Source organism: Ailuropoda melanoleuca, chromosome 7 (assembly GCF_002007445.2).
Source record: "Ailuropoda melanoleuca isolate Jingjing chromosome 7, ASM200744v2, whole genome shotgun sequence".
NCBI lineage: Eukaryota > Metazoa > Chordata > Mammalia > Carnivora > Ursidae > Ailuropoda > Ailuropoda melanoleuca.
Window position 1 is genome coordinate 112,490,906 of NC_048224.1, and position 25,673 is coordinate 112,516,578.

General features: G+C 37.1%; 1 protein-coding gene across 1 annotated transcript in view; it reads right to left on the reverse strand.

The window, feature by feature from the left end:
- The window catches only part of OBI1 (ORC ubiquitin ligase 1), a 43,025-nt gene that overhangs the window by 7,896 nt on the left and 9,456 nt on the right, over positions 1 to 25,673 (reverse strand). The window contains exons 2-5 of the mRNA XM_002919979.4: positions 22,553 to 22,688; positions 20,365 to 20,456; positions 16,931 to 17,179; positions 13,081 to 13,169 (exon numbers count right to left, since the gene is read on the reverse strand). Of these exons, the coding sequence (XP_002920025.1) occupies positions 13,081 to 13,169; positions 16,931 to 17,179; positions 20,365 to 20,456; positions 22,553 to 22,688 (566 nt within the window). The remainder of the gene's footprint in view (positions 1 to 13,080; positions 13,170 to 16,930; positions 17,180 to 20,364; positions 20,457 to 22,552; positions 22,689 to 25,673) is intronic.

Consider the following 25,673-nt stretch of genomic DNA (forward strand, 5'->3'; position numbering starts at 1 on the left):
AGTATGCTGGAATCTAGGAGAAGCTTAAAGGATTTTGCAGCTTGCAATGTTAACAGATATATACAATCTGGATTAGGGCTCCCCTTGTCCAAAAAGCTACAGAGGTACAAGATTATTCCTGTCCCTACTAGCAGTAGGAGAAATGAAAGTCCTATTAGTTTGACCTTTGAGGTATTACACCTAGAACAGAGTATCACTCACAATGAAAAGCTCCTCAGTCCACATTTTCTCATAGCCCATTACACAGAAGTAATAGGATGTGCTTGAAGGGGATTAAAAGAAAGGAAAGGTGGTAAAAGAATAAATGCCAGAACCAAGTACCAAAATATTTAACTTCTAGTGCCATGCTGCCATTAACTAATTGTGAGAACTTGAGCAATTAACTTGCCTCTCTAGTTCTCAATGGCATCCCCAGCAAAAGAGATAAAGTCAGGAAGCCCAGTGGTTGCTGAGACCACTAAAATTCCAAAACATCTTCAGGACATAGGGGGACATCAGAGAAGGGAACCCACCTGCCCCTCCATGCATCTTTGATTTCATATCTTTTCCTTACTTGCTAGATGGGGTAGTAATTAGGAAACAAAGTGAAAGCAATCTCTGGATCCGGACCAGCTTTTATGATCTGGACTATGTGCCAGTTTTCCAGCACTGATATCCTTGCTGTACATGCTTCTGATATGCGTAAATTTCAGTTGCCACAGTTTAGGTAAATAATACCAGTTACTTAACAACGTGGCTAAAATTTACCACATTATATTAATGTAGCTAACTGCATGAAACTGCATAAAATAAAAATTTCAATACTTGCTTTTCAGTTCACAAAACAGTACATAAATAACATGCGCATCAGTGACCAATCGGGTCATTTCTTTCAAAGTCTGAAAGTGGTCACTTTGCATCTGTTATTCGGTTCACACACAGGCAGTAACACATGTAGTACTGTCACATACATTTTACAAGAATGGATAATCAAAAGACAGAACTGGCCAACAAAAAGGAAGGTGTGGCAAAGAACTGAATAATTATCAATGCTAGAAGTCAAATTGGAATCAAATGTAAATGCAGTTATTGAAGAACTGACCATGGAAATGTTGAAACTGTCACCATTTGACAGACCCTAGCAATGCCTGAGGAAACTGGGAGCGGCAAACTTATTGACCTAAATGAGAAAAGTAGTTGTGATGAAAAGAATAAAGATGTCTAGAGGAAGTGACAGGCTGGCAAAAAACTTCACATTAAAGCAATATGGAGATATTTCACAACATTGAAAGCATTAAGGATAAAAGGTTGGAAGCTGATGCAAACTTAGGAGTATGACAATTCGTCAAGGCATTAGAAAAGATGCTAGCTACATATCATAAGTTATAGGATAGGAAGACAAGCACTATTCAGATTATTCTCCACAGGTTTTTTACAACGAAATAAAATACTTCACAATGTTTCTAATGTTTTAAATTACACTACATAAATATTAGTGTACTAAATATTAGTTTTACTTTTTTCGTTTCCATATACATTTATAGCTGACAGCAAGAGATTTAATGTCTTGACAAAAATTATTAAAGTTTATAAAGCAACCTGATTTTTCCCATTGATTATTAAGACTGCTTTTCATGGTTTTTATTTGAATGGCCTTTTTTATGGCCCTCTACAACTGTGCAAAGTGAGGATTACCTACACTAAAGGAATAGTTGATATGTAAGAAAACCAAGTAAACTTCAGTGAGTCTTGAAAGTTTTTTTAAAGAATAACCCATTCATAGAGGGAATTTTATTGTACAGTTGCCTGTTTACACAACTGCTGCTGCATATCTTCTCTTTCCGTGACTTTCAGAGATTTTAAAAAATATCTTATTTTAAACATAGAAGAGAGGTAGGGCTTCAAAGGGAAGAACATTCCATTATCCTTTTCCCTTTCCAAATATTTTTTCCTAAAGCAAAATTCACCAGTTAGAGATTCCTTAAATTTGCAAACTCCTCTTTTTGATTACAGGTAACTGAAGAAAGCTTATAATATGAACTCTTCAGAAACATGAATTTTGATAGGGGTGGGAAAAAAAGGGAGAGGCCCAAGTACTGTGTTCTGCCTTGTGCTTGTGCATGCAGGGTGGGCAGAGGGGCATATTTCAGAGAGGACCAGGACTGTAGGAAGCTCAAAACTGTACTTTGGGGGGGGGGGTCTTTCGTTCTCATCTGTTTCCAAAGAGTTGTTTATGTGTTTACCTATATCTGTCTCAACCTTGTGTATGTGTCAGGAGGACTGTCAAGGGCATTGTCTTTAAACTACTAGGGAGGCTTTGGGAAGTGGCTGATACATTTCTATCTGCTGAAGAGCTGTATGACTTGCCAGTGTCTCAAGAGTTTTCTCTTTTTAAAATTAAACACCCAGTGATGAAAATTCTACATTCTTAGAGAATTTATTAATCATAAAAGTACCATCTATGACCAATCCTAGCCACACAAGCTGCTTCCACAAAAACATGTTAAATAATACGAGCCACACTAAGAGAAGAGGAAGAAATTCCTCCCCCCTGAAGACTCAAAACAACATTTCTGTTTTCTGGACCATCATCAAATAAAGAAAGAAAGAAATAGCCCATCATCAAATAAATAAATTAATTAAGTGAACTTGCATGATGGAATTTAACAAGAGTAAGTGTAACAAGTCAGTCTTTAACAGTAGCCTGACCACTACTGATAATGACAGCGACAAACATAACAGCAGCAATCACAATTTATTAAATGTTTACCTGAATCAAGCACATAGCTATATGCTCGTTATATATTATCTTTTTTATTTAATTGTCCTGTCGGACCTAATAAAGGAGGATCTGTTATTTTTATTTTAAAGACAAGAAATGACAAGCTTAAAAAGACTGTCCCTTATTCAAGGATTTGCAGAAAGTGGCAGGAATAGGATTTGAATTCAAGTGTATTTGAGTCCAAATGCCATGTCTGACATTATATCAAGTGCCTGAACATTGAGATCCCTTCTTCAGTAATACAAGTACCTATTTATACTGTAAAGTAACATAAAATACAAGCTAGGACTGCTGAGCACACAGTCTGTACACACAGTTAAGTAACTAGGATTGTTGTAATATTTACTAATACATACATCTGCTAATAGAACATGGAGAGGAAATAAGGGATCAAGATGTAGGAAGACATACAGATATGTATGCACACAATTGATAAATATTTATCAAAAACCTACTATATTTTAGGCACAAGTTCAAGAATATTTTGCAATTTCCAAACATCATTTATTAGAGTAGCCTTTCAGGAAACTAGCACAGACAGCTCACCCCAACAAATGCCAACCCAAAGAGGGTATCTCCTTTAACCAGAGCTATGAGGACTAAATCGGAACCCAAACCACAAGTTTGAAAGCCCCATCTTAAAGTGTGCTAACGACAGAAAGTATACATGATCATTTTGTCTACCTCATGCATAATCAGCAGGCATCTTCAACTATAAGGAAACAATGCTACTTATGTGAAATAAGCAAAATTTTAAATGCGAAATTTTAGGGCCTAAGCCTCACACAGGTACTTGTCCCGGGGTCTAATATTGAGGAATAAAAAAATACCAGCTATATTATGCTGCATCTTAGTTTTAGCATACAATAGAAAGTGCTTCAACATTTGCAAGAATAAAAAAAAGTCACAATTTCCTCCTTAAAGACAAAGGTCACATGGACAGTGGAACTAGATAAAGAATTAAGGCCCATGCAGCCATTTTTCCTCCTCCTACCTCTCAGAAGTACTGTTTAAAGATTAAGGTACAGTCTGCTTTGCAAGCTTTCAAATGGAGAGCCGAGTTTTAAAATAACAGCTCACATTATTAATACAATTTTAAAGGAAGTGGTTTTTTTGGTGCATTTATTAAACTAACCATGCATTTGTAGTTGAAAATTGTGAGGCTGAAAATTCTTGCCGAGAAACCTAGAAATTCTTAACAAAACAACCTTAGTGTTGGGCTGCATATGTAAATTGAAGAGGAAGAGATTTCCTTTTGTGGTCTCTAAAAAGGGCTAATTTATATACTGCCTGTGACAATGGACTATTCTTTTTACTATGGAATAAATTCCATTTTATTTGATAAATATATTTCATTTCAATTCCACATAGAAATGCCCTAATTTTCTGCCCCAAAAGAAAAGATCAGCCTTGAAGTTTACAGGATATCAGTGGGGATCCTAATCTTTCGTGGAAGGAAATAACCTATGACATGCTATTTCATATCTTTTTACAGTTCTAAAAGGAATAAAGGACTTGTATGTTTTCCCAAAATATAATAACCTTAACAACAAAATCTCAACAGTTTAAGAGGACAGCTATTGCTATATAAAAAAAGCATACTTAAAAATCTCTGGACTAGTATCTATCTATACATTTTTCACTACAGTTAAATCAACCTCTCTCTCATCATGAGGAACAATCTATTTTTTTATTCTCCCAATTCCAAAGGAGATGTTTATTAACACAAGAAACAATCTAAAACAAAATAAAACAACAACAACAAAAAACTGTGATCCAGCCACCCTGTAATTATCACTCTGATGACAGTTACTAAGGACTTAAAAGTATGCTGAGGGAATATGAGAAAGGAAAACAGAAGTAGAAGACATTCTTGTTCTCAAGCAGTCCCTAATCTTCCCGACAACCTTCCTGCTTAGTCATCAGCATGCATCGCAGGCTCCTAAAATATCTTATCAATACAATAAAGACAAGTTGACAGAAAACTGCAGTAACTGTCCATCCCCAACTAGCTGAATACCCAGGGAAGGGCCCCTCAGGCGGCTGAGGGGCCCGAGCACACCTGGCTGTCACAGTCTGGCCCCAGGGTATCATCAGGCTCCCCTGACAGTCTACAAGTTCCCCTTCCGGGAAAACCAAAGGGCATAGCAGAATCAGTCATCAGATCAGGCTGGGGTCAAATACCAGGAATTGTGGCGTTTGTCAGAGCAGAATCATGAGAAGTAAAAAAGGCCAGAATAGGTCAAGAAGGGACAATAGCCAAGGCCAGCAAGACCAGACATGCTGCTGAGGAAGCCAAAAGACAGGAGCAGTCTGAGTGGTACTGGGATGTCTTGAGACACAGTTTAGGAAGAGCAGAAGTGTGAACCAAGAAGGAGCCACAGCTCAGAGTCAGCATGGAAACAGATCAAGGCAGGATAAACCCAGTTCAAGTAAGGAGACTCAGATGAGAAATCTTGTCCAGAAGCCCAGCAACCCCACCTCCTCCTTTCCCCTTTCTTGCTCCCAATCTCTAGTATGACCCAGGAAAACCTCAGGAAATCCCTCTGCTCTCCTCACTTGGAGAAAATGCCAAGAATCTTGGGATTTCCTGTCCTTGTAAACTCTTTGTACTTTAAGCTTCAAGAAAGCTCAAAATCTCAATTCCCTGGTTAGTTCTCTCCATGTTGCAGCATGGAATATTAGGGTATAAGGACTCCTTCCGTCTGCCAGTCTTCAGAGAAGGAACACACACACACACACAGAGTCATACACACACTTACATGTATTTTATACAGCTACACATATTGCATGCATTTTTATAAATATGTCTTAGCTCCAAGAAGCTAGCCATTAGATTAACTGAGCATCAGTCATGGAACTTGTCAGTATACCACGTGACCCTTAATAATATAAGAACAATGGGAAGAACAAGAGGAAAGTGTTTCTTCTGTCTTAGGAACTCATGGGAGGGCTTCACAAATAGAGTAACAACTGTGGAAGAATTAACAAGGCAGAATAAAAAGGGAGAGGTTAATGGGGAGGGCCAGGGAAAACAAAGGAAGAGGCATGAGCAAAGGTGCAAAGGCATGTCATAACATGGCGAATCTGGTCAAAATTCAGCATGTCAAAGCAGAGTATAAGAAGGGGAAGGTTGGAGCAGACACAAAAAGGCCAAAGCTCAAGTCATGTTGTAAAGAGCCTCACATACTTATGAAGAAATTTGGGCCTTAATTTGAGGACAATGGGCATCACCAAAGGTTATTAAACAAGGTAGTGAGATAATCAAATTTATATTCTAGAATACTGGCTACAATAAAGCAGATGCTTTAGGGTTGAGAGTGGAAAAGAAGAGCAAGCAATCAGAAGGTTGTTTAAAATAGGCTAAGCAAGAAATCATGTGCATCTAAACTAGTGGGGAATGAGAAGATGGATTAGAGACATTTAAGAGGTAGGATAGATAGAATGTACTGAACAATTAGGTGTGGATGAGGAGAAGGGGTGGAAAAACAGAAGACTGAGGTTTTTATCTGAGGCAACCAGATGAGTAGTAAAGCCATTAAGGAGGATAGAAACAAAGCAAGAGGATAAAGAATCTTTTGAGTAGAATGGATAACAGATACAATTATTTAGACACACACCTATATCAATTTTGTGCTATACATTGTTCCAAGGACATAAAATTATTTCTGTTAATCCTCGCAGTAACATATCATCCACATTTTACATAAAGAAAATAATGGCTTCAAGGGATTAAGTAATTTATTGAGTGTTATTTATCTATTCAGTTAATCATTCAACAAATATTTATCAGACGCCTTTCAGGTGCTGGGGCTTTGCAAGTGAAGAAAATAGGCAGTAAGATTCTTACCCTTGCGGAGCTTGGAGTTTAGAATGGAAGGGACAGACAACAAACAGATCAAGCTATTAAACAAACAAGATAATTTCAGACTGATTAGGTCTAGGAAGACAATAATACTATAACCTTGATTCAGTACTAGCTGTGGGCTCTGTTATAAGCACATTTCAAGTTTTAATTTATTTAACCACTACTACAACCTATAAGATAGGTACTACTGTTGGCCTCATTTCACAGAAGACAAGAAAAGAGATACAAAAAGGTTAACTGTCTTCCCCCAAATCACAGAGCTCGTAAGCAGACAAAACCAGAGTTCAGTCCTAGGGAGTCTGGCTCTGGAGCCTGTGCTCATAATCACATACTATACTGCTTTGTCGTGCCATGATTTTATTACTGTGATATCACAGTAAGACAGTGTAAGGACTTAGAAGGTACTGAAGCAGAGGGCTGCTTTAGAATGAATGATCACGAAAGGCCTCTCTGAATCTCCTGACAGGAGGAGTCAACCACATAAAATCTGGAAGCAGAACATTCTAAGCAGAGAGAAAAAGTCCAGCATGTTTTAGAAACAGAAAAAGCGAGTATGGCTGGAGCACGATGAGCTGGGAGAATGATATGAAGTGGAACAGGGAAACAAACTAGTTTGTGAGGAATACGGATCTTATTTTAGGAAAAAAACAGGACAGTTTTAGGCAGGAGACTTCTGTAATTTGATTTATATTTTATAAAAAGACAATTTCAAGTATGGTGAAAATGAACTGGGTAGGGGAAGGAGTGGAAGCAGGGACATTTGAATCCATGTAGTCTGTCTCCAATGCTAAGCATTTATCTAAACACTACACTATGTGGTGAATTTAAGGTATAGGATCTTGGGTGAAGGTATAAAATAGACAGAAATATGAATCTACAGCTGAGGAAAAATGTAAAACCAAACAAAGATTAGATTTTATTTTATCTCTGACATATAGGTAAATGATTATTAAAGCTATGGGAGTAAATGAGATGGTTCATCAAGGAACACAAATACAGCAAAAAGGGAAGAAAGCCCAGGTCATAACCTATGAAATCTATTCTTTCCTCCTCAGAGTACTTTTTTTCTTATACTAATAACAGGAAATACTGTTCACTATCCAGAGAGTATCTGGAGCCTTTTTCTTCCCCCAGAAGGAGCAGGGGCATGGGGGAAGATTGGTCCATAATGACAAGCCTTGGGGTTGCTGTGCAGTAAAAGAGCTACATGCAGGGAGACATTATCAAATCCATAAATCTCACTAAAGACACAATGACAAGAACACATAACATTCCTGAATACATATTCATAGAAAGGAAAGCCATTAATCCAACTATAACCAAGTTTGATATTAATGACCTATAGAGTTTTGTACATGGAGTTTAACACCTTATGCTGTTAAGGCAAGGCAAGTTAGTAGCTGAGAGCAAGAACAGTTGCTTCACTAAAGCCTCATAAAGGCTGGCACAAACCGCACAAACCCTGCTTAGTGTGCCTAGAGCAAAAAACAAAAAACAAAAAACGGCACAACTGAACAGAAAGATCTGAGAGAGAGAGCTTGAAACTTTGAAACACTTTAAAAGTCAATTCTTCAAGGACAAGTATATCCACATTTCTGGGCACAGTTTAGGAACAGTAATTGAAGCCAAGGGTATTTAGGAATATGAGAAACGTTAACACTAAAGTCTTCCCTTAGCTTCTTCTCATTCTTGTTATTTTTTTACCATGTGGAGGTGTAACACTCCTGGCATTCCCCACAAAATAGAAGACTGAGGACAGGTCGTTTTGTTTAAAGCACAGAGTGATGGATGTAGTAGAGGGAAGCTAACCAGCTACTTAAGTGGGGTGATGATGGTCACAATGGAGGGATATGCAAATTACATAGAGGACTTCTGCTCTGAGTCTCAGAAGGAAGCCACCATGTTTCTCAAGCATAACCGTAGCTAGTACTGGAAATGAGGGACTGGAACTAAAGGGACTACTTAGTATTTCTAACAGCTCAAGCTGTTTCCCTCTAGCTCAGAATGCCTTCCTCCTCATGGAAATCTCCACCCTTCAAAGCCAGGCTCAAGTCCTGCCTGTTTGATAAAGACTCTCAGCATTGCAACGCACTGGTCATTCTCTTTACTCCTATCGTGGTCTCTGCTATTTGACTTACTGTTTAGTATTTAATTGTTCCGTGTATTTTTGTCTCTTGCTTCATTAGATTATGAGTTTTTAGATGTGTTTCATGAGTTTTATTTTTTTATTATACATCCCCTTTCTTCTATTAAAATATTCTGTATTTCAGTAGTCACTTCTAAAAGAAAATATAGACATTTTATTAGGTAACCACAATACCTAAACAAAATTAACAGTAATCCCTTGGGATCACCTAATATCTAGCTCATATTCAAATTTACCCAATTGCCTCAAAAACGTCTTTTGACACGCTTGTGATGAATCAATATCCAAAGAAGATCCATATACTGCATCTGATTATTTTGACTCTTAATTCTCTTTTATTGTAAAGCACATCCCCCTTCCCATTTTGCCGATGATTTTTTATTCATTTTTTAAATTTAAAATCAATTAATATACTGTATTATTAGTTTCAGAGGTAGAGTTTGTGACTCATCAGCTGCATATACCACCACCTTTCCATAAAGTGTACCACATTCGGCATTTGTCTGTTCCCTCCTTGTCTTAAGAGCTATGTTTATCAGGCTGCCTGGGTGGCTCAGTTGGTTAGGCATCTGCCTTCACCTCGGGTCATGATCCCGGCGTCCTGGGATCGAGCCCCGCATCAGGCTCTCTGCTCTGCGGGGAGCCCGCTTCTCCCTCTCCCTCTGCCTGCTGCTCTGCCTGTTTGTGCGTACGTGCTCTCTGTCAAATAAACAAATAAATAAAATCTTTAAAAAAAAAAGCTATGTTTATCATCTATTTACTCAACAAATATATAATAGGAGCGGAATATGAGCCAGAACTCTATAAAACGCAGTGGCTACAACAGTGAATACAGCTATAGTCCTGGCTCAGACAGAAGAAAGCCATGAAACAGATAGTTGTACAAAATATTAACTACTAGCAATTATGATACGTGCTATGAAGGGAAAGTACAAAGTAGTGAGAGAAATTATAGCAAGGGAACCTAACCTACTTTAGGGGTCAGGAAGAATATTTATTTTATGTAGTTCAATGCACCTTGTACAGTGTTAAGTAAATAAACATTCAGTACTCCCAGGCTGGCTGGGAGAGTTAATTTTTCTTCAAATTATCAGCCTTATAAACTAAAGGACACATCATTACCTCTGGAGTTATGAATCTCTTAGGAATCCATGTTCAAGAAAGCTGAAAGGACAAACAAATGGTTTTCCCTAAGTGAAATAAACTATTTTAGAAGAGAAGAAAAATTCAGGAAGTAGCTATATGAAATCAAAGAAAAAGATCACATTTTCTAGACCACCAGTTTAGATGTTAGGACAATGAATTTTTGACAAGGAACAGAATGGATATTATTGAAACCTGGAAGAACAGGCTTAGTAGAATATCTGCCATACTGCTCAAAAAGGCTTTCAGGTGAAAGTTGAGAAAGGAAAATTATTCAGGCACACTTTAAGACTAGATATAATGGATGGAAACAGAATAGAAAAACAGCAACAGAGGAGATAAATCATAACCCAGATTTTCATTTTAAAAGGTTATAGCACTGTTTTTAAAGTATTATAAAATACATTACTTTATACAGTACTATGTACTTGAGACCAATTGTAAATGTTGAAGTCACCTTGTCCACACCATATGTTAGTCTAGTTTGGGGGCAACAGTATTATTTGAGTATCTTGAAAAGAAATACCTTCTGCTATGACTGTACTGTATTTGCCACCCACAGCCAAATTCACATGCTGAAGCCCTAACCCTAAGTCTGACTATACAAAGAGATAAGAGTTTTACGAGTAATTAAGGTTAAATGAGATCATAAAGATGAGGCCTTAGTCTGAACTGGTGTCCTTATAAGAAGAGGAATAAAAGGGACACCTGGGTGGCTCAGCCGGATAAGCATCTGACTCTTGAGTTCAGCTCAGGTCATGATCTCAGGGTCGTGAGATCAAGCCCTGTGCTGGGTGTGGGCGTGCAGCCTGCTTAAGATTTTATCTCTCCCTCTCCTTCTGCCCTTACCTCACCTTCCTCTATTTCCCTCTCCAAAACAAAAAAAAAAAAAAAAAAAGAGGAAGAGAGACCAAACTCTCTTTCAGACATGTGAAGACACAGTGAGAAGGTAGCTGTCTGCAAGTCAAGAACAGAGCCCGTGCCAGAGACTAAAACTGCTGAACCTTGATCTGGGATGTCTAGCCTCCAGAACTGTGAGAAAGGAAATATTCAATGTGTAAGCCACTCCATCTACAGTATTTTGCTATGATAGCCCAAGCTGACAATTATACTTTTCTAAATTTTTTCCTCTCTAGTATCTAAATTTTAAAGCTCTCTCCTCTGCATGATTTGTAGAATATGTCTGCGCAATTTGAAGGATGCATCGAAACAAAAGCTATGTGTATAAAAAGGATACCTTGACACCTAACCAAGTAGACAAGAAAAATAATTGGTAAGGCATTTCCTAATCAAGCGAACAAAATGGAACAGATGGTTGTATTTGCTTGCATTTACTTTTAAACTCTTGAAATTTCGTGTTTTTTCAATACAAACAGTAGCTCTCCTCAGGTAAACCCGATCTGGGTATTTTCAGCTGTGGTCAGCTTCTCTCCGAATCCCACTAGGGTTTGGTGATGCAGAGTAAACAAGGCTATAAATCAAATGCAATGCATTTAATACCTCAATGCGTTGCAAAATGATCTGGAATAGGGGTCAGTTCAAATCGTTTTTTAAGTGAAACTGTTCCCTTCCCCTGAAGGGAAGGAATGGAAGTTAGAGATAGCAAGTCCTAAAGTTATATGGGATTCAGAAGTGTGGCTGCTTGTTAGAATAGACAGAGGCCAGGTTTCTTCAGGTAAGATTCTTCTGTTACTTATCAGGTTGGAGCCGTGGATATTTAAAAACACATCCTGGTGGCTGGCATTAAATATGGAATCTGGTGGGCAACTTTTCAAGAAATAAATGCTGCAGACAAAATAGCTTTAGTTCCATTCAGCACACTGTGGGAAATGCAGCTAATGGACAAGCATTACTCTGACTGGCAAGGCGAGGTGCCAATAAATGAGAGGAGCAGGATTCAAACCACCACATAACAGCAACATTTCCTAAGCTTATTTCACTAATTTGTCAAAGTACAACATTATCTGAAGTGAAAGAAAAATGAGGTTGGAAAGCACAGGGGAAGGAACTACTTAAAAGTAAAAGCTATGCTTCTTTCTCTATTGGTTAGTTATCTCTGCTTTGAGTAATTATGGTTTACTTCTACCATTTCCTGATACTGCACTTGGTTTTACTAAAGGCAATGTTTTCGCTTTTCATATGATAAGCAGAGAGCTACTTCTGGTAGGATAAATTTCCACTGGTTGCTTATGTCTGCCTTGCCTTTTTCCAGTAGGAAGAAATGAAGTCTAGTAATTACAGAAGGAAAGTGTGGAGTTCTGATACGCCAACCCCTCAAAGAGGGATTGAGGGCCATATTCTCTGCTTGTCTTTTTTTCCCCCTGAAGAAGAAAAACTTCAAGTGCTATCTCCCATCTCTTCTCCATCTTTAACTCTCAACTCTCAATTGTTTCTTATAATTTTAAACAAACTATTAAACAGGTCAATACTTGGACTCTCTTACTTGAAATGGAATGAAAACTATCCCATCACAAAGGAAGAACAGATTCACTTAATTATATAATTAAAATCAGTCTAGAATTCAACAAATAATGCCTTAAGTTCTATTTCAGATATGCTTTCTAGTATAATGATTAATTTAGTGTAATGGTTCTCTGTGTAAGGTAATACAGCATGGACTCTGGGGCTGGACTATGTGGGTTCAAATCCTATTTCCACCACTTACTAGCTGTGCAGATTAGACAAATTAATTTAATCTCTCTATGCCTCTGTCTCATCTGTAAATGGAGAACACTAATAGTACATCACAGGTCGCTGTACCTGGCAAAGAGAAAGGACTATACGCATGTTAACTACTATTAAGGTTATTTCAGAGAATATCTAAAGGGCATTATGTTAATCACCCTACTCTCTGTTAGTACTATTAAACAGTTATATATAAAACCAAGTGAATGTTCTCCTGTCTTAGGTCACGTAAAACAATCCTCTCGCTAATCAGGTAAGGAAAAAGGATAACGATGAAATCCTTTCTTCAAAATTAGCCTTAAATGACACAAAGATCTCACCAATAACGTAAATATACACTTGACTTTTAGAGGCAAGACATTCTATTTAAATCTACATATTTCAATGAAAAGAGTCAAATGAAAAACACATACAATAATAGCTTATTCTAAAACACTGACATAATCTGAAACATTGCTTTATAAGCAAAATACATACTTCTGGGGTGATCTGTTATCAACTTCAGCCTTCAGTCGTAAATTCTCCCTCACCAGGCCACCATTTTCCAATTTCAATTTTTTATTTGCCTTTAAAAAAGAGTTGAAAATAATTAAGCACGAGCTAAAACAAGTGCCTTGTAAAAACTATGTCACGAGCCATCTGTATTTTTTAGAGTGATATCAGAAAATTTAACACTAGAACATGGCCTTCAGAAACTTAAAATCACCACTGGGAATGACTTGTGAAACCGTGAACACAACCAAGCATTTTTAATCCATATTCCCCAAGCACTTTGCAATTCTCCTATCCAGGGAAATAAACAGAGCTATGTTAGTTAGCTTAGAGTCATTAAGGGACTATACTAATGGTAAATATAAATTTTTTCCTTTTTCACATAACTGAATAATTCTAAGCATTATACTATATACTATATGCAATTATTTGCAAAACTAATGCTAAGAGTTAATTCTCATGAATTATGAGCTATGAGATTGATTTTTTGGTTGCTACTTAAAAATAGCTTTTTAGTGGTAACAAATCTAATATAATTAAACCACTTGCTTTCTTTCTTCAAAAGTCTTTCCCCAATGCCTTGGCTCACAACTTCTGGGACTCTCAAAATTGGGTCAATATTTTCTAATAAATTGTAAGGATTCTCTTTTGATTAAAAAAAAATCCAAACTACGACTTTCTTTTTGAATTGTCTGATACCTAAAAATTGTTTAACAAAACATTAATTGCTAGAAAATTAGAAGTTGCATATTGATTCTGGACAAAAAGTAGTGTGCCTCAATTCTAGAGTCTTCTTAAAAGCCATTTAAATTCCTCAGTAATGGCATTTTTTAGTCCCAAAGAATAACACTCCCTAGCCTAGAAACCAATCTCACTAACTTGGCAAGAGAAATGTCTTTGACTAGAACATTGACATTTACAACATTTTAAAGTGAATGGGTCACAAAAACTACTGTTAACAAAAAGGCTTAAACTGAAAGACTTAAAAACATATTTCAAAAATTTGACCAATGTTTTTGACTAATTTCCAGAACTTCTGACTATATTGCTCATCCACCCCCACACAAATACCCCTAGAGGATGACAAGAGACGAGGGGCAAAAAAACATTCTTCTTGGCATAAAGCCTGGTTGGCTCTTGTACTTACACTCATCAAGGTTCTTTTGGGCTCTTAAACAGCTGCTTATCCTCATGGTTGCAAACCAACCAGTACTGTGGAGGGTTAATTCTTTAAGTGACTGATAAATACTATTACTGCCCCTCTGAAGATATAAGGAAAGTCATCTACTTCCTCATACAAACAGACAATGAATTAAGCTCTCAAACACAGCACCATAAGAGGAGGCACTTAGCGAATGCTTTTTGATGATGATGACAAGCTTAAATTAGAGACTCATTTGATTTCTTTTCCCCATCCCTTCCATATGGTATCGCTACATTTCAAGGTCTTTCACCAGTCCTGTGGCTCTCTAATATCCTCATTATGGGCTGGCTGGTTCCTTAAGTATCAGAGGTATTTTCTTTTCTTTCTTTTTTTCAACTATCAGAGGTATTTTTGGTTGAGTGGGTCAAGATTACCAAGGGCAAAGTTCTGCCCATTTGTTGCACCTAAAAGAGTAATGAGGACTTCAGATAACTATTTTGCATTTGCAATACTAATTCAGTAATGATACTGGCCTCATGATGGTTTCAAAACTCATCAGAAAACAAGTCCATTTCACTCATGCTATGTAGTCTGAATCTTTTGTACTCCTGTATTTGATTTATAGTATGTTATTATTTTTTACCTCACATTCAAATTTTGCTTCCACGTTTTTTAATTCACTTGTGCCACAATTTATTGCCTAGTACTACCTAATACCACCACTAGGAATCCAAAATGGGCTTATTAAATATTCCAAATAATTCTGAGGTCTCAGTGTAGCTCTGGGATTGAATTCAACATGTGACCTTTAAAAGAGCAAAGAAAAACTGTTTTATGTACTTTTCTTTCACATACCCCCACACCACTTTTACAAGCCCAGAGTAATGTTCTCATACCAATCCTCATCTTCAAAGAAGCATTTATTACCAAAAATTTAGATGCAGTTTTAATAACTATAAACGAGACCATGTAGAACTTAATGATAGCTCAAGAAGAGGAAGGGAAATTAAAAGGGACATAGTAGATTAATAAATACTGTAAATTTCCAGCTGTCTTTGCTTTTCATATCCTCTTCCTGGACAAACCAACAGGCTAATGTCCTTCAATACCCAAAGAAACTACATACTTCCTCTAAACTTGTAACAAACTCAGTGCAATTATATCTGTAGTTTCTTTTTTCTCTGAAAGCACTAAATTCCCTTCTTTCCTGAACTCAAACAACATTTATCTTATAGGTAGATATGTGAAGATGGCTTAGTATTTACACTAAGTTGCAGACTTCTAAGCTACTTAGCCTCACTGAGGATCTGAGGGTCAGTATGTTGTGGTATTTCTTTAAGGAGCTCATTAATAATTTCAAGGAGGCAGGATTCAATAATTCAACACACTAACGATATTTTAAGGGAATGCAGACAGGTTAAATGGGCGGTTGTGGACATGGATACCACAAAACCATCACCATTCAGCACAGCAGGACTCTACTGTTTTTTTGTTTTTGTTTTTTTTTAAAGATTTTATTTATTTATTCGACAGAGATAGAGACAGCCAGCGAGAGAGGGAACATAAGCAGGGAGTGGGAGAGGAAGAAACAGGCTCCCAGCGGAAGAGCCTGACGTGGGGCTCGATCCCAGAACTCCGGGATCACGCCCTGAGCCGAAGGCAGACGCTTAACGACTGAGCCACCCAGGCGCCCCAGGAATCTACCGTTTTTAAACTTGAAATGAAAGCCAAAGGCTGGTCCCTCTGGCCAACAAAACTCTACAGCACTTGATTTAACAACCTCTCATACTGGATCTCATCTCTTTTCCTGGACTGAAAAATCCTAGAGGTTTGCCTTTTCCACCTATGCTTTATCTTGTTGGATGAAAAGAAGAATAATTGGAAAAAAAAAAAAAGAACTCAGGGGCACCTGGGTGGCTCAGTCATTAAGCGTCTGCCTTTGGTTCAGGGCATGATCCTGGCGTTCTGGGATCGAGCCCCACGTCAGGCTCCTCCGCTGGGAGCCTGCTTCTTCCTCTCCCACTCCCCCTGCTTGTGTTCCCTCTCTCACTGGCTGTCTCTCTCTGTCAAATAAATAAATAAAATCTTAAAAAAAAAAAAAAAAAAAAGAACTCACCTCATAAGCTACAATGCTTTTTTGCATGGAGTATTCTAAAGCATCTATTCAAAGCTTCCTTGGAATTAGTCATTAAGTCTTTTAACTACTTACAATCTTAAAAATCAGAGAATGATAGTACTAGAAAAGATATATTCCAAGCTTTCCATTTTATAGGTAGGGAATTGGATACATGTTTGTTTTTATGCATATAGGGCAGTCACTGACATAAGCTTAAGAAAAAAATTAAGGCAAACCACAAAGAGGGGAAATAGAAACACATCCTTTAAACTGATGTCACTCTTCTACAAGAAGATGCAAACTCATATAGAAGCACTACAGTCTCCAATTATGGTCACAAATGGAACGACCTGATATTTCTTGGCAGCTAATGACATTTAAGAAGAAAAAAGTTGTATTGCTTATAAATGCTTGTCCAGAGATTTTTGTCCTTCCCCCAAAATCTTCTGATGAGTGAAGATATTATGGCTATTCTTCCTTTTATTTTATTTTTTATTATGTTATGTTAGTTACCATACTATTTTTACTTTTAAAGGTACTTCAAGTACAGAATTTTAAAAACAACCACAACTTACTTCCTTTAACTTATCCACATCATCTTTTACTTTTTCATAGATTTCATTAGCTGTTCTAAGTTTTTTCTTCCACTCTGCTACAGTTTCTGGGTCAATTTTACTCGGATTATCTGCAACTGGATGTTTTTCTTCATTTTGGTTGCCTTGCATCAAGGTTAGAGGATCCAGAATAGTCTTGATTTGTGACTCCAAGCTGAGATTTTTACTTTTAAGGTCTTCTACTTCTTTCTGCAGACAATCTATTTCATCCTGAAAAAGAATTGCATGGCCATTAGATAGACACAGATACTAAACACATATGTATGCTAAATTGAGGTCAATGTGTTTTTAAATTTTATACTCAAAATTCTGCAGGTATACAGATTCATTATGCCTCAGAATAGTTTTGTAGGCAGAAAGTCACATACAGTTAAAATTCTCAAAATGTATTTGACTCTGATAAAAGCTGGCATTTCCACTGCTTTCATTTTAATTCAGTGATAATTTGTGGTTAAAAAAATAAAAATGTTGGGGCGCCTGGGTGGCACAGCGGTTAAGCCTCTGCCTTTGGCTCAGGGCGTGATCCCAGCGTTATGGGATCGAGCCCCACATCAGGCTCCTCTGCTATGAGCCTGCTTCTTCCTCTCCCACTCCCCCTGCTTGTGTTCCCTCTCTCGCTGGCTGTCTCTATCTCTGTCAAATAAATAAATAAAATCNAAAAAAAAAAATAAAATAAAAAAATAAAATAAAAATATTGGGGTGCCTGGGTGGCTCAGTTGGCTGAGCATCCAACTCTTGATCTTAGCCCAGGTCTTGATCTCAAGGTCATGAGTTTAAAGTCCCGCACTGGGCTCCATGCTGGGCGTGGAGTCTACTTAAAAAAAAAAAAGTCAAATCTTTTATTTTATTGAAGAGATGCAGAAAACAAGACAAGTCACGTGAATTCAACAAGGAAGTAGATTATGCAGAAGAAAATTCTTAGGCATGTTTAACTGCTTTAGTGAGGGGAATTAAAAAAAAAACAGTGTTGATCAAGGTCATAATAGTTTTGTTTGATAGTTACATTTTTGCTTCTGCATTTGAAGTAGGAGTGTAACCCTATACCATGTCCTTCCACTTTCCATTCAGAATACATGTAGCTAATTTTTAGTTTTACTTTTAACTTTTCTACATTCTGGTTCTTCAATTACCACTGCGACTATGTAAAGTATTAGTTTTCCCCATTTGGAACTGCTTACTCTCTTAAATCCAATTACTAAACATTTGGTCTAGAACTTTTTTTTGTGATACCATTTATTAATCTGTAATAGATATTTCATCTTAAACTAAGATTGTTAGAAATTCTGTTGTTAGAAAATAAACTCAATGTATCAGTGAACATTTAAAGGATTATTCTGATTATTACCTAAGCATGATAAATATTAAGTATGTAAGAATACATTTTAGAGTTAACATAGACAGTACTATTTATATTTTAAATTACAGTACACATCAAGTTAAATAGCATTATAAAACAAGTAAGTTTTTTGTTGGAATTAATATATTAATGAATAAACAAATATGGGGGCGCCTGGGTGGCACAGCGGTTAAGCGTCTGCCTTCGGCTCAGGGCGTGATCCCGGCGTTGTGGGATCGAGCCCCACATCAGGCTCCTCCGCTAGGAGCCTGCTTCTTCCTCTCCCACTCCCCCCTGCTTGTGTTCCCTCTCTCACTGGCTGTCTCTATCTCTGTCGAATAAATAAATAAAATCTTTAAAAAAAAAAAAATGAATAAACAAATATGAATAGAAGAACATATATGAACGAACATTTATTCAATCATTTTTTTATGCCCCACTCTATTTCAAAATATTTTTGAGGCAACTGAAGCAGTTTCCATGCATATATTTTAACTTAAAAATATTCTGTGTTAAAGTAAGGATTAATAATATCCCCTCTTTAGTCAATATAAAATAACAACTGGGCTTAATGGCTACTACTTGAAACCATACATATTCCAGGGTGCCTGGGTGCCTCAGTCAGTTAAGCATCTGATTTCAGCTCCGGTCATGATTCCAGGGTCCTGGGACTGAAGTCCTGCTTCTCCCTCTCCCATACCCCCTGTTTGTGCATGCATGCTCTGTCAAATAAATAAATAAATAAATACATAAAATCTTAAAAAAAAACAAAAACCCAAAAACATACATAGTCCATTAGCATGAAACGAATTTGGAAAATTTCCATCACTGTGTCAAATCACCTTCACAAGAAAGAAAAGTAGTGCATGATCTCACTTATACGTGGAATCTAAAAAAAACTGGATACATGTAAGCAGACTTAAATAGTGGTTACCCAGGGTGGGGAGGTAGGGGAAATGGGGAGGTGGGAGAAAGGAGATGGGTCAATATGTACAATGTTGTAGTTATGTAGGCTAAATAAGTCTAGAGATCTCATGTACAACATGATGACTACAGCTAATACTGTCTTGAATACTGGACTTTGCTAGCAGAGTAGATTTCAGGTGCTCTCACCACAAAAATAAAAGGATGTGAGGAGATGGCTATGTTAGTTAGCTTGAGTGACACAATCATTCACCATGGATATGTATACCAAAACATCATGTTGTGCCCCTTAAATATGTGCAAGTTTTTAAATTTTTAAAAAGATTTCATTTATTATTTGAGATAGAGAAAGAAAGAGCTCGAGCACGAGCGGTGGGAGGGGCAGAGGGAGAAGGACAAGCAGACTCCCCATTAAGCAGGGAGCCCTATATGGGGCTCCATCCCAAGACCCTGAGATCATGACCTGAGCCAAAGTCAGACACTTAACCAACTGAGCCACCCTGTTGCCCCAAATAGACACAATTTTCATTAAAAAACAAAAGACCGAAAAAAAAAAAAAAGGAAAATAGCATATCTCATACCAAAATCTCTTTGCTGGTAGTTGACATGGGTATATTTATTTTATGAAAACTAATCAGGCATAGAAATACCAGGGAATTTATAGACAAACAAAATGGAATGACTTTTACAGCCACTGTTTACTAGAGCATTCATAATGCCCTGTAGGGACTGGAAGACTGACTTTCACAAGAGGGTTTCTTTTCTCTCCCAAACTGAGAGCAAACTTACAAAATGATGCGTCTGTTGAGGACAAATTTGAAATTAAAAAAAGGAAAAAAAATGCTCACATTTGTTCCTGTCTTTTATTTGAAATAGAAAAGGAAAAAAGAAAAAAATTATCAAATAAGATATTAAACAGGCTCCACACCCAACACTGGGCTTGAATTCACAACCCTGAGATCAAGAGTCACATAATCTACTGACTGAGCCAGCCGGACGCCCCTCAAATAAGGTATTTTTCAAATGGCATTTAAAATAAGATTTTATTGGATGTTAACAAGTCCAGAGACCGAGAGAGCTCAGTTATAGCTTGAATTCAATGCTGTCCTCATTTTAAATTATAATTATTATTTACCTCATACTCTTTGTGGAGTAACTCAAGTCTAGTTTTCCGAAGGTGCTTCCTGACTGTATGGCTTAGCATAGGTTCACTTTCACTTGTTCCCCCTAAAAGGAGAAAAAAAAAATCCAAATTTCATTCCGATTTAGGCAGTATGAAAACAAAGATAAATGATTTTCTTATCGTTTTATATACTTCTCCAGCTTAATTTCTACCCTATCCCTATATACATACTTGGGGCTGCCACCTAGGCCTTTCTCTATCTCAATCTTGAGAAAAGATAAATACCAAATAACACCATAAGAAATACCTTCAGTAAAATATCATGGGCGTTTACTTACCTGTGTATCTTATTATAGTAAACTCAATGAAGGCAAAGGCTATATTTTGTTAATTATCACATTTGGACTACTGTAAAATTTGAATACCAGACAACTGTTCAGGTATAATAAAACCAATGATTATATTTATATTTAACCAATAATTATGTAAGTAATGTATTATCCATATTATCAAATTTCACATAAATAATTATCCAGTATGTTTATCTATATATATCATGAGTTCATATTATCATATATATATTATTATAACTAAGGTATTCAAACATACCTCGTTACTGGTAAAACAAATGAAAAGATTAACACATATTTTTACTGAATCTAACAGTCCAGTTACAATACATTATGAATCACAGCATTAACTGTATGCCCAAAACTCGATACAAAAACACTCAAAATGAATTCTTCCTGAGAGCTCTTCACATACACTGTGGTAACTTTCTTTGTACTTATTAGTATCATGACAGCAAAGGTATTTTACAGATGTTCTTTTTCAGGATATTCTATCCAAATACAAGGATGAATGAACTATTTTACTTGAGAGAACTTATGAAATATCACTTAGATATGAATGAATAAAGGCAGGAGAAAGGATGTGAAGAGAAGCTAGGGAAAACACTTTCAAATTATTTTAATCATCAAAGTTCACAACAGAAAAATATTCCTCTACCAGATTTCACCCAAGTACCAAGAAAGAAACCTTGGAATAATCTGATTCCTCCTTCAGATTTCTTAGTTCTGAAGTCCTACTAGTTCTTCTTTTGTTCTAGTATATATCTTCCTTTCCATTTCTACCATAAAAATCTTACTTAAGCCCATTTTCCCTAAATTGGGATTATTACAATGACTTCTTATGTTTTCTGAAAAGTGTTTTCTATACATAACTAATGACAGAGTCACTTTCAATTTTTCCTAAAGCAGAAAGAAGTCAAAATCATTTTCATTTATGCAATCTAAGAATAATAACTTATATGAGCAGAATAAAATCCAAACACTAAAAAAAGCTCTTTAAATGTTTAATTTTTCAAGGATCGTCTAGTTCAAGTTTTATTTCCCTTTTACCCACACTGGTATGGCACTGAATGAATGTTCTTTTTTATCCTTAAACCAGACTCAGTTCTCCCTTAACTGGGCTAGAGCCTCCTACCTGACCTACTCACATTGTGTCTCTCCCCTTCAACCCAACTTACATACCATCACCCAAGTAATATTCCTCAAGCACATTTTGGATCTTGCCACTCCTGTGTTCAAAACCATCAGCTCACTTTACTTTTCTTCTCACCTACAGACCAAGTCCCTGAATTAGTTTATTACTCAAGATTCTCTGCACTAAAGTCTCAATTTACCTTTTCAGTCTTATTTCAGTACTCAGACCCAAACTAAACTACTAATCATTTCTAAAAACATGCTTTGTGTTTTCCTATTTCTAATCCTTAGTTCATGCTATTTACTCTGTATGAAATGCCCTCCCTAATCTTTACCAGTTGAAATTTTATCCATCCTTAAATCTCTTAAGGCCAACTGCTTTATGAAACCTTTCTTGATATTCCCAGCTGAACCTCCTTGCCTGAACTCTATGGGCCTCTTTTGACCTTTAGCATCTGCTGCTTTAAGCCATTAATATTTTGGTCCATATGCATAGCCTCCACCATAATGTTAGTTCCACAAGGCTCTAAGATTTCTCACAGTGGCTCGTGCCCCTCATGTGTTCACTTACAGATTATACAAATGACCAATCCATCCAGTATGACAGTGGCAAAATGACATCAGTGAAAATTGTCTATTTTAGTCTTTCTCCAAATATACACTATTTAGAGAGTGATTCAAATCTGTTTCTATGTGTTTATAAAACAGGCCCTTACCAATAATCTCTTTGCAAGGATTTTCAGGCGTGATGGGGACTCTGCAAGCTGGACACTGGCTATTATTCTTCAACCACAAATCAATACAAATTGAACAAAATACATGGTTGTTGATGCATATGACAGGCTGACGTACCTTTGAAAAAAGAAACATTACTTTTAGTACAGGGCAACAGTCATAACTAGAATCCCAATAGGTTTAGTTTAGAGCAAACAAATAGTTTCTCTATAGTACAGCAGAGTAGGTGTTTTAAGAGGAAATTATCCAGGATTCATAAAAACACTGGTTTATAATTTAAACAGCAAACAATGCTGACAGAAATACTGACATACATTAAATAAACAAATCTTTGACTCCATTTAAACAAGCACAAATACTAATACTTTACATTTATATAGTCTTATATTTTACAAACGGCTTTCACATGTACTTTCTCTCTCTGTGTTTCTGTTTTGTTTTAAATAGTCCTGTGAGGTAAACACAGTAAACATACCTCACAAATAAGGAAACCAAATTGTGAAGAAATTCAGTGGCTCGGTCAGGATTAATGAGGTGTTTTGACCGTATATAATTGTTTTATAAGACAGAAAATAGAAGAAAGAAGTTACTTTAGTTTTCTATCTGATGTTTGTTTACACATTTAATGTCTATCTCTCCTATTAGAAAGGAAGCTGCATGAGAGCAAAAACTTCCTTCATCTCATTCATTCCTAAATCTCTAATGCCTAGAAGACTGCCTAGTACACAATAGGTACTCAACAAAAACTTGTTGGATTAAGTAATTGCTATCAAGACAGTATTTAGGGGCGCCTGGGTGGCACAGCGGTTAAGCGGCTGCCTTCGGCTCAGGGCGTGATCCCGGAGTCCTGGGATCGAGCCCCACATCAGGCTCTTCCGCTATGAGCCTGCTTCTTCCTCTCCCACTCCCCCTGCTTGTGTTCCCTCTCTCGTTGGCTGTCTCTATCTCTGTTGAATAAATAAATAAAATCTTTAATTAAAAAAAAAGACAGTATTTAACACTAATTAGTTAAGGAACTGCCAGAGGGAATAATAACTTAGTATTCTTCAAGTAGCAAAAATTTTTAAATAAAAACCGAAATGACATGGAAATGCTTAGGCTTTCACTTGATTCGCAAGGTAATATTACTGTGGGACTCAAAACACTGTGTAACATTTTCAATATTTTCCTGCTCTAATAATAATAAAAATACCATTTTAGAGTCCTTCCTCACTAGAGATCAGAAGATTAAGAGGGAACAGAGAAAGTAGAAGGAGAAGAGACAGAACTACCACAAACCACTTTCTGCAGAGAAAACACTTGTGTTACTTACTCTGCGTCTGCCTCGGAAAGATAGTGAGTATCATTAATTCGAAAGGGGTCTCTACCTTCAAAGAAATCACAGATGTATGGTGATCCATGACAGGCAGAAAATCATTTTAAGTTTCACTGTAAAGAACTCTTTGGTCTAGGGGCGCCTGGGTGGCACAGCGGTTAGGCGTCTGCCTTCGGCTCAGGGCGTGATCCCGGCGTTATGGGATCGAGCCCCACCGGGCTCCTCTGCTGTGAGCCTGCTTCTTCCTCTCCCACTCCCCCTGCTTGTGTTCCCTCTCTCACTGGCTGTCTCTATTTCTGTCAAATAAATAAATAAAATCTTTAAAAAAAAAAAAAAAAAAAGAACTCTTTGGTCTTAGTCTGATTTTCCAAACACTGAGATGCTCTCTTGATTATGAACATTGACATATGAAAACTAAACAGAAAAGATGATTCAGCATGCCTTTAGACTTCCTCTTGGAGAAACCAATTCTAATTCATTCAGTTCAACTAATTTGAGTGAATAAATGAATAAGACCATGAAAGACAGCTTCTCATACTCTTCTTCCAAGTGCTCCTACCTACAGCAAGGAGTGAATGCTTATCTAGAAGGTATTCCTGGTCAGAGTCTCAAGAGGCAGACAAGTCTAAATTTCCTTTACAGGTTCTGTTTTTTCCTAAAGTCATGTGGTTTGTCCAAGTTCACTATTATATATTTGCGGGTGTTTTCATTTCATCTTTAAAGTCATGAAATGTTTTAAGAACAAAAAACTTCTCAAGCTAAGTACCAGAAAGATACTGCCTTATCTATCCTATAGATTCCTGCAACACACACACACACACACACACACCCTGAATTCCTACAATACTCCTATCAGTATGTGTACCCCTAAACTGAGAAATTCAACTAAAGAAAGAAAAGTTATCTCCTTGAACNGAAATTCAACTAAAGAAAGAAAAGTTATCTCCTTGAACTTTTAGGGTAGTGATTTAATTTCTTTTTTTTAAGTCATGAACTCCTCTAACATGGATGAAAGCCAATGGTCAAAACATAAAACTGTGCACATTTAAAAAGATTCAAGACGCTCTTCTACCTCTTATAGGCTTCCCTCATTAGCAGCACATTTAAAGGCAATCAGTATTGTCCACGTAATTGCTTCCACAACAAAGGTTAAGTATCTCCCCAATCTAAAAAATGGTTTTGGATAACTCATTGGTTGGTGCTATCATTAACTAAGGTGAGAAAGATGGAGAAAGGGGTCTCACATGTGGTAGAAATTAAGAATTCTGTTTTGGGCATATAAAATCTGTGCTGCCAGGTGGACTTTTAAATGGATAAGGCAGGGTCTGAGAATCACTGACATAAAAAATGATGGCATTATACCAACAGGACTGGAGGAGATTCCTCCATGGGCAGAGTAGCTAGAGACAAGGCATTCCAGCAAGCAGAGGAAGGAAAAGGAGGAGCAACCAGCAAAGGGACCTAAGAAGGAGGGGCCTGTGCTGGAGGAGGTCTTACAGAAGCCAAGAAAAGAGATTTTCAAGAGGAAGAAAGCAGCCAAGCATGTCAAATAATAACAGAATGAGTTTGGGGCACCTGGGTGGCTCAGTTGGCTAAGCACCAGACTCTCAATTTCAGCTCAGGTCATGATCTCAGGGTTGTGAGATCAAGCCTCGAGTCAGGCTCCTCACTGGGCATGGAGCCTGCTTAAGATTCTCTCTCCCCCTTTCCCTCTGCCCCTGCAACCCCCACCCCTAGAAGGAGGGAGGGAGGGAGGGAAGGAGGGAAGGAAGGAAGGAAGGGAGGGA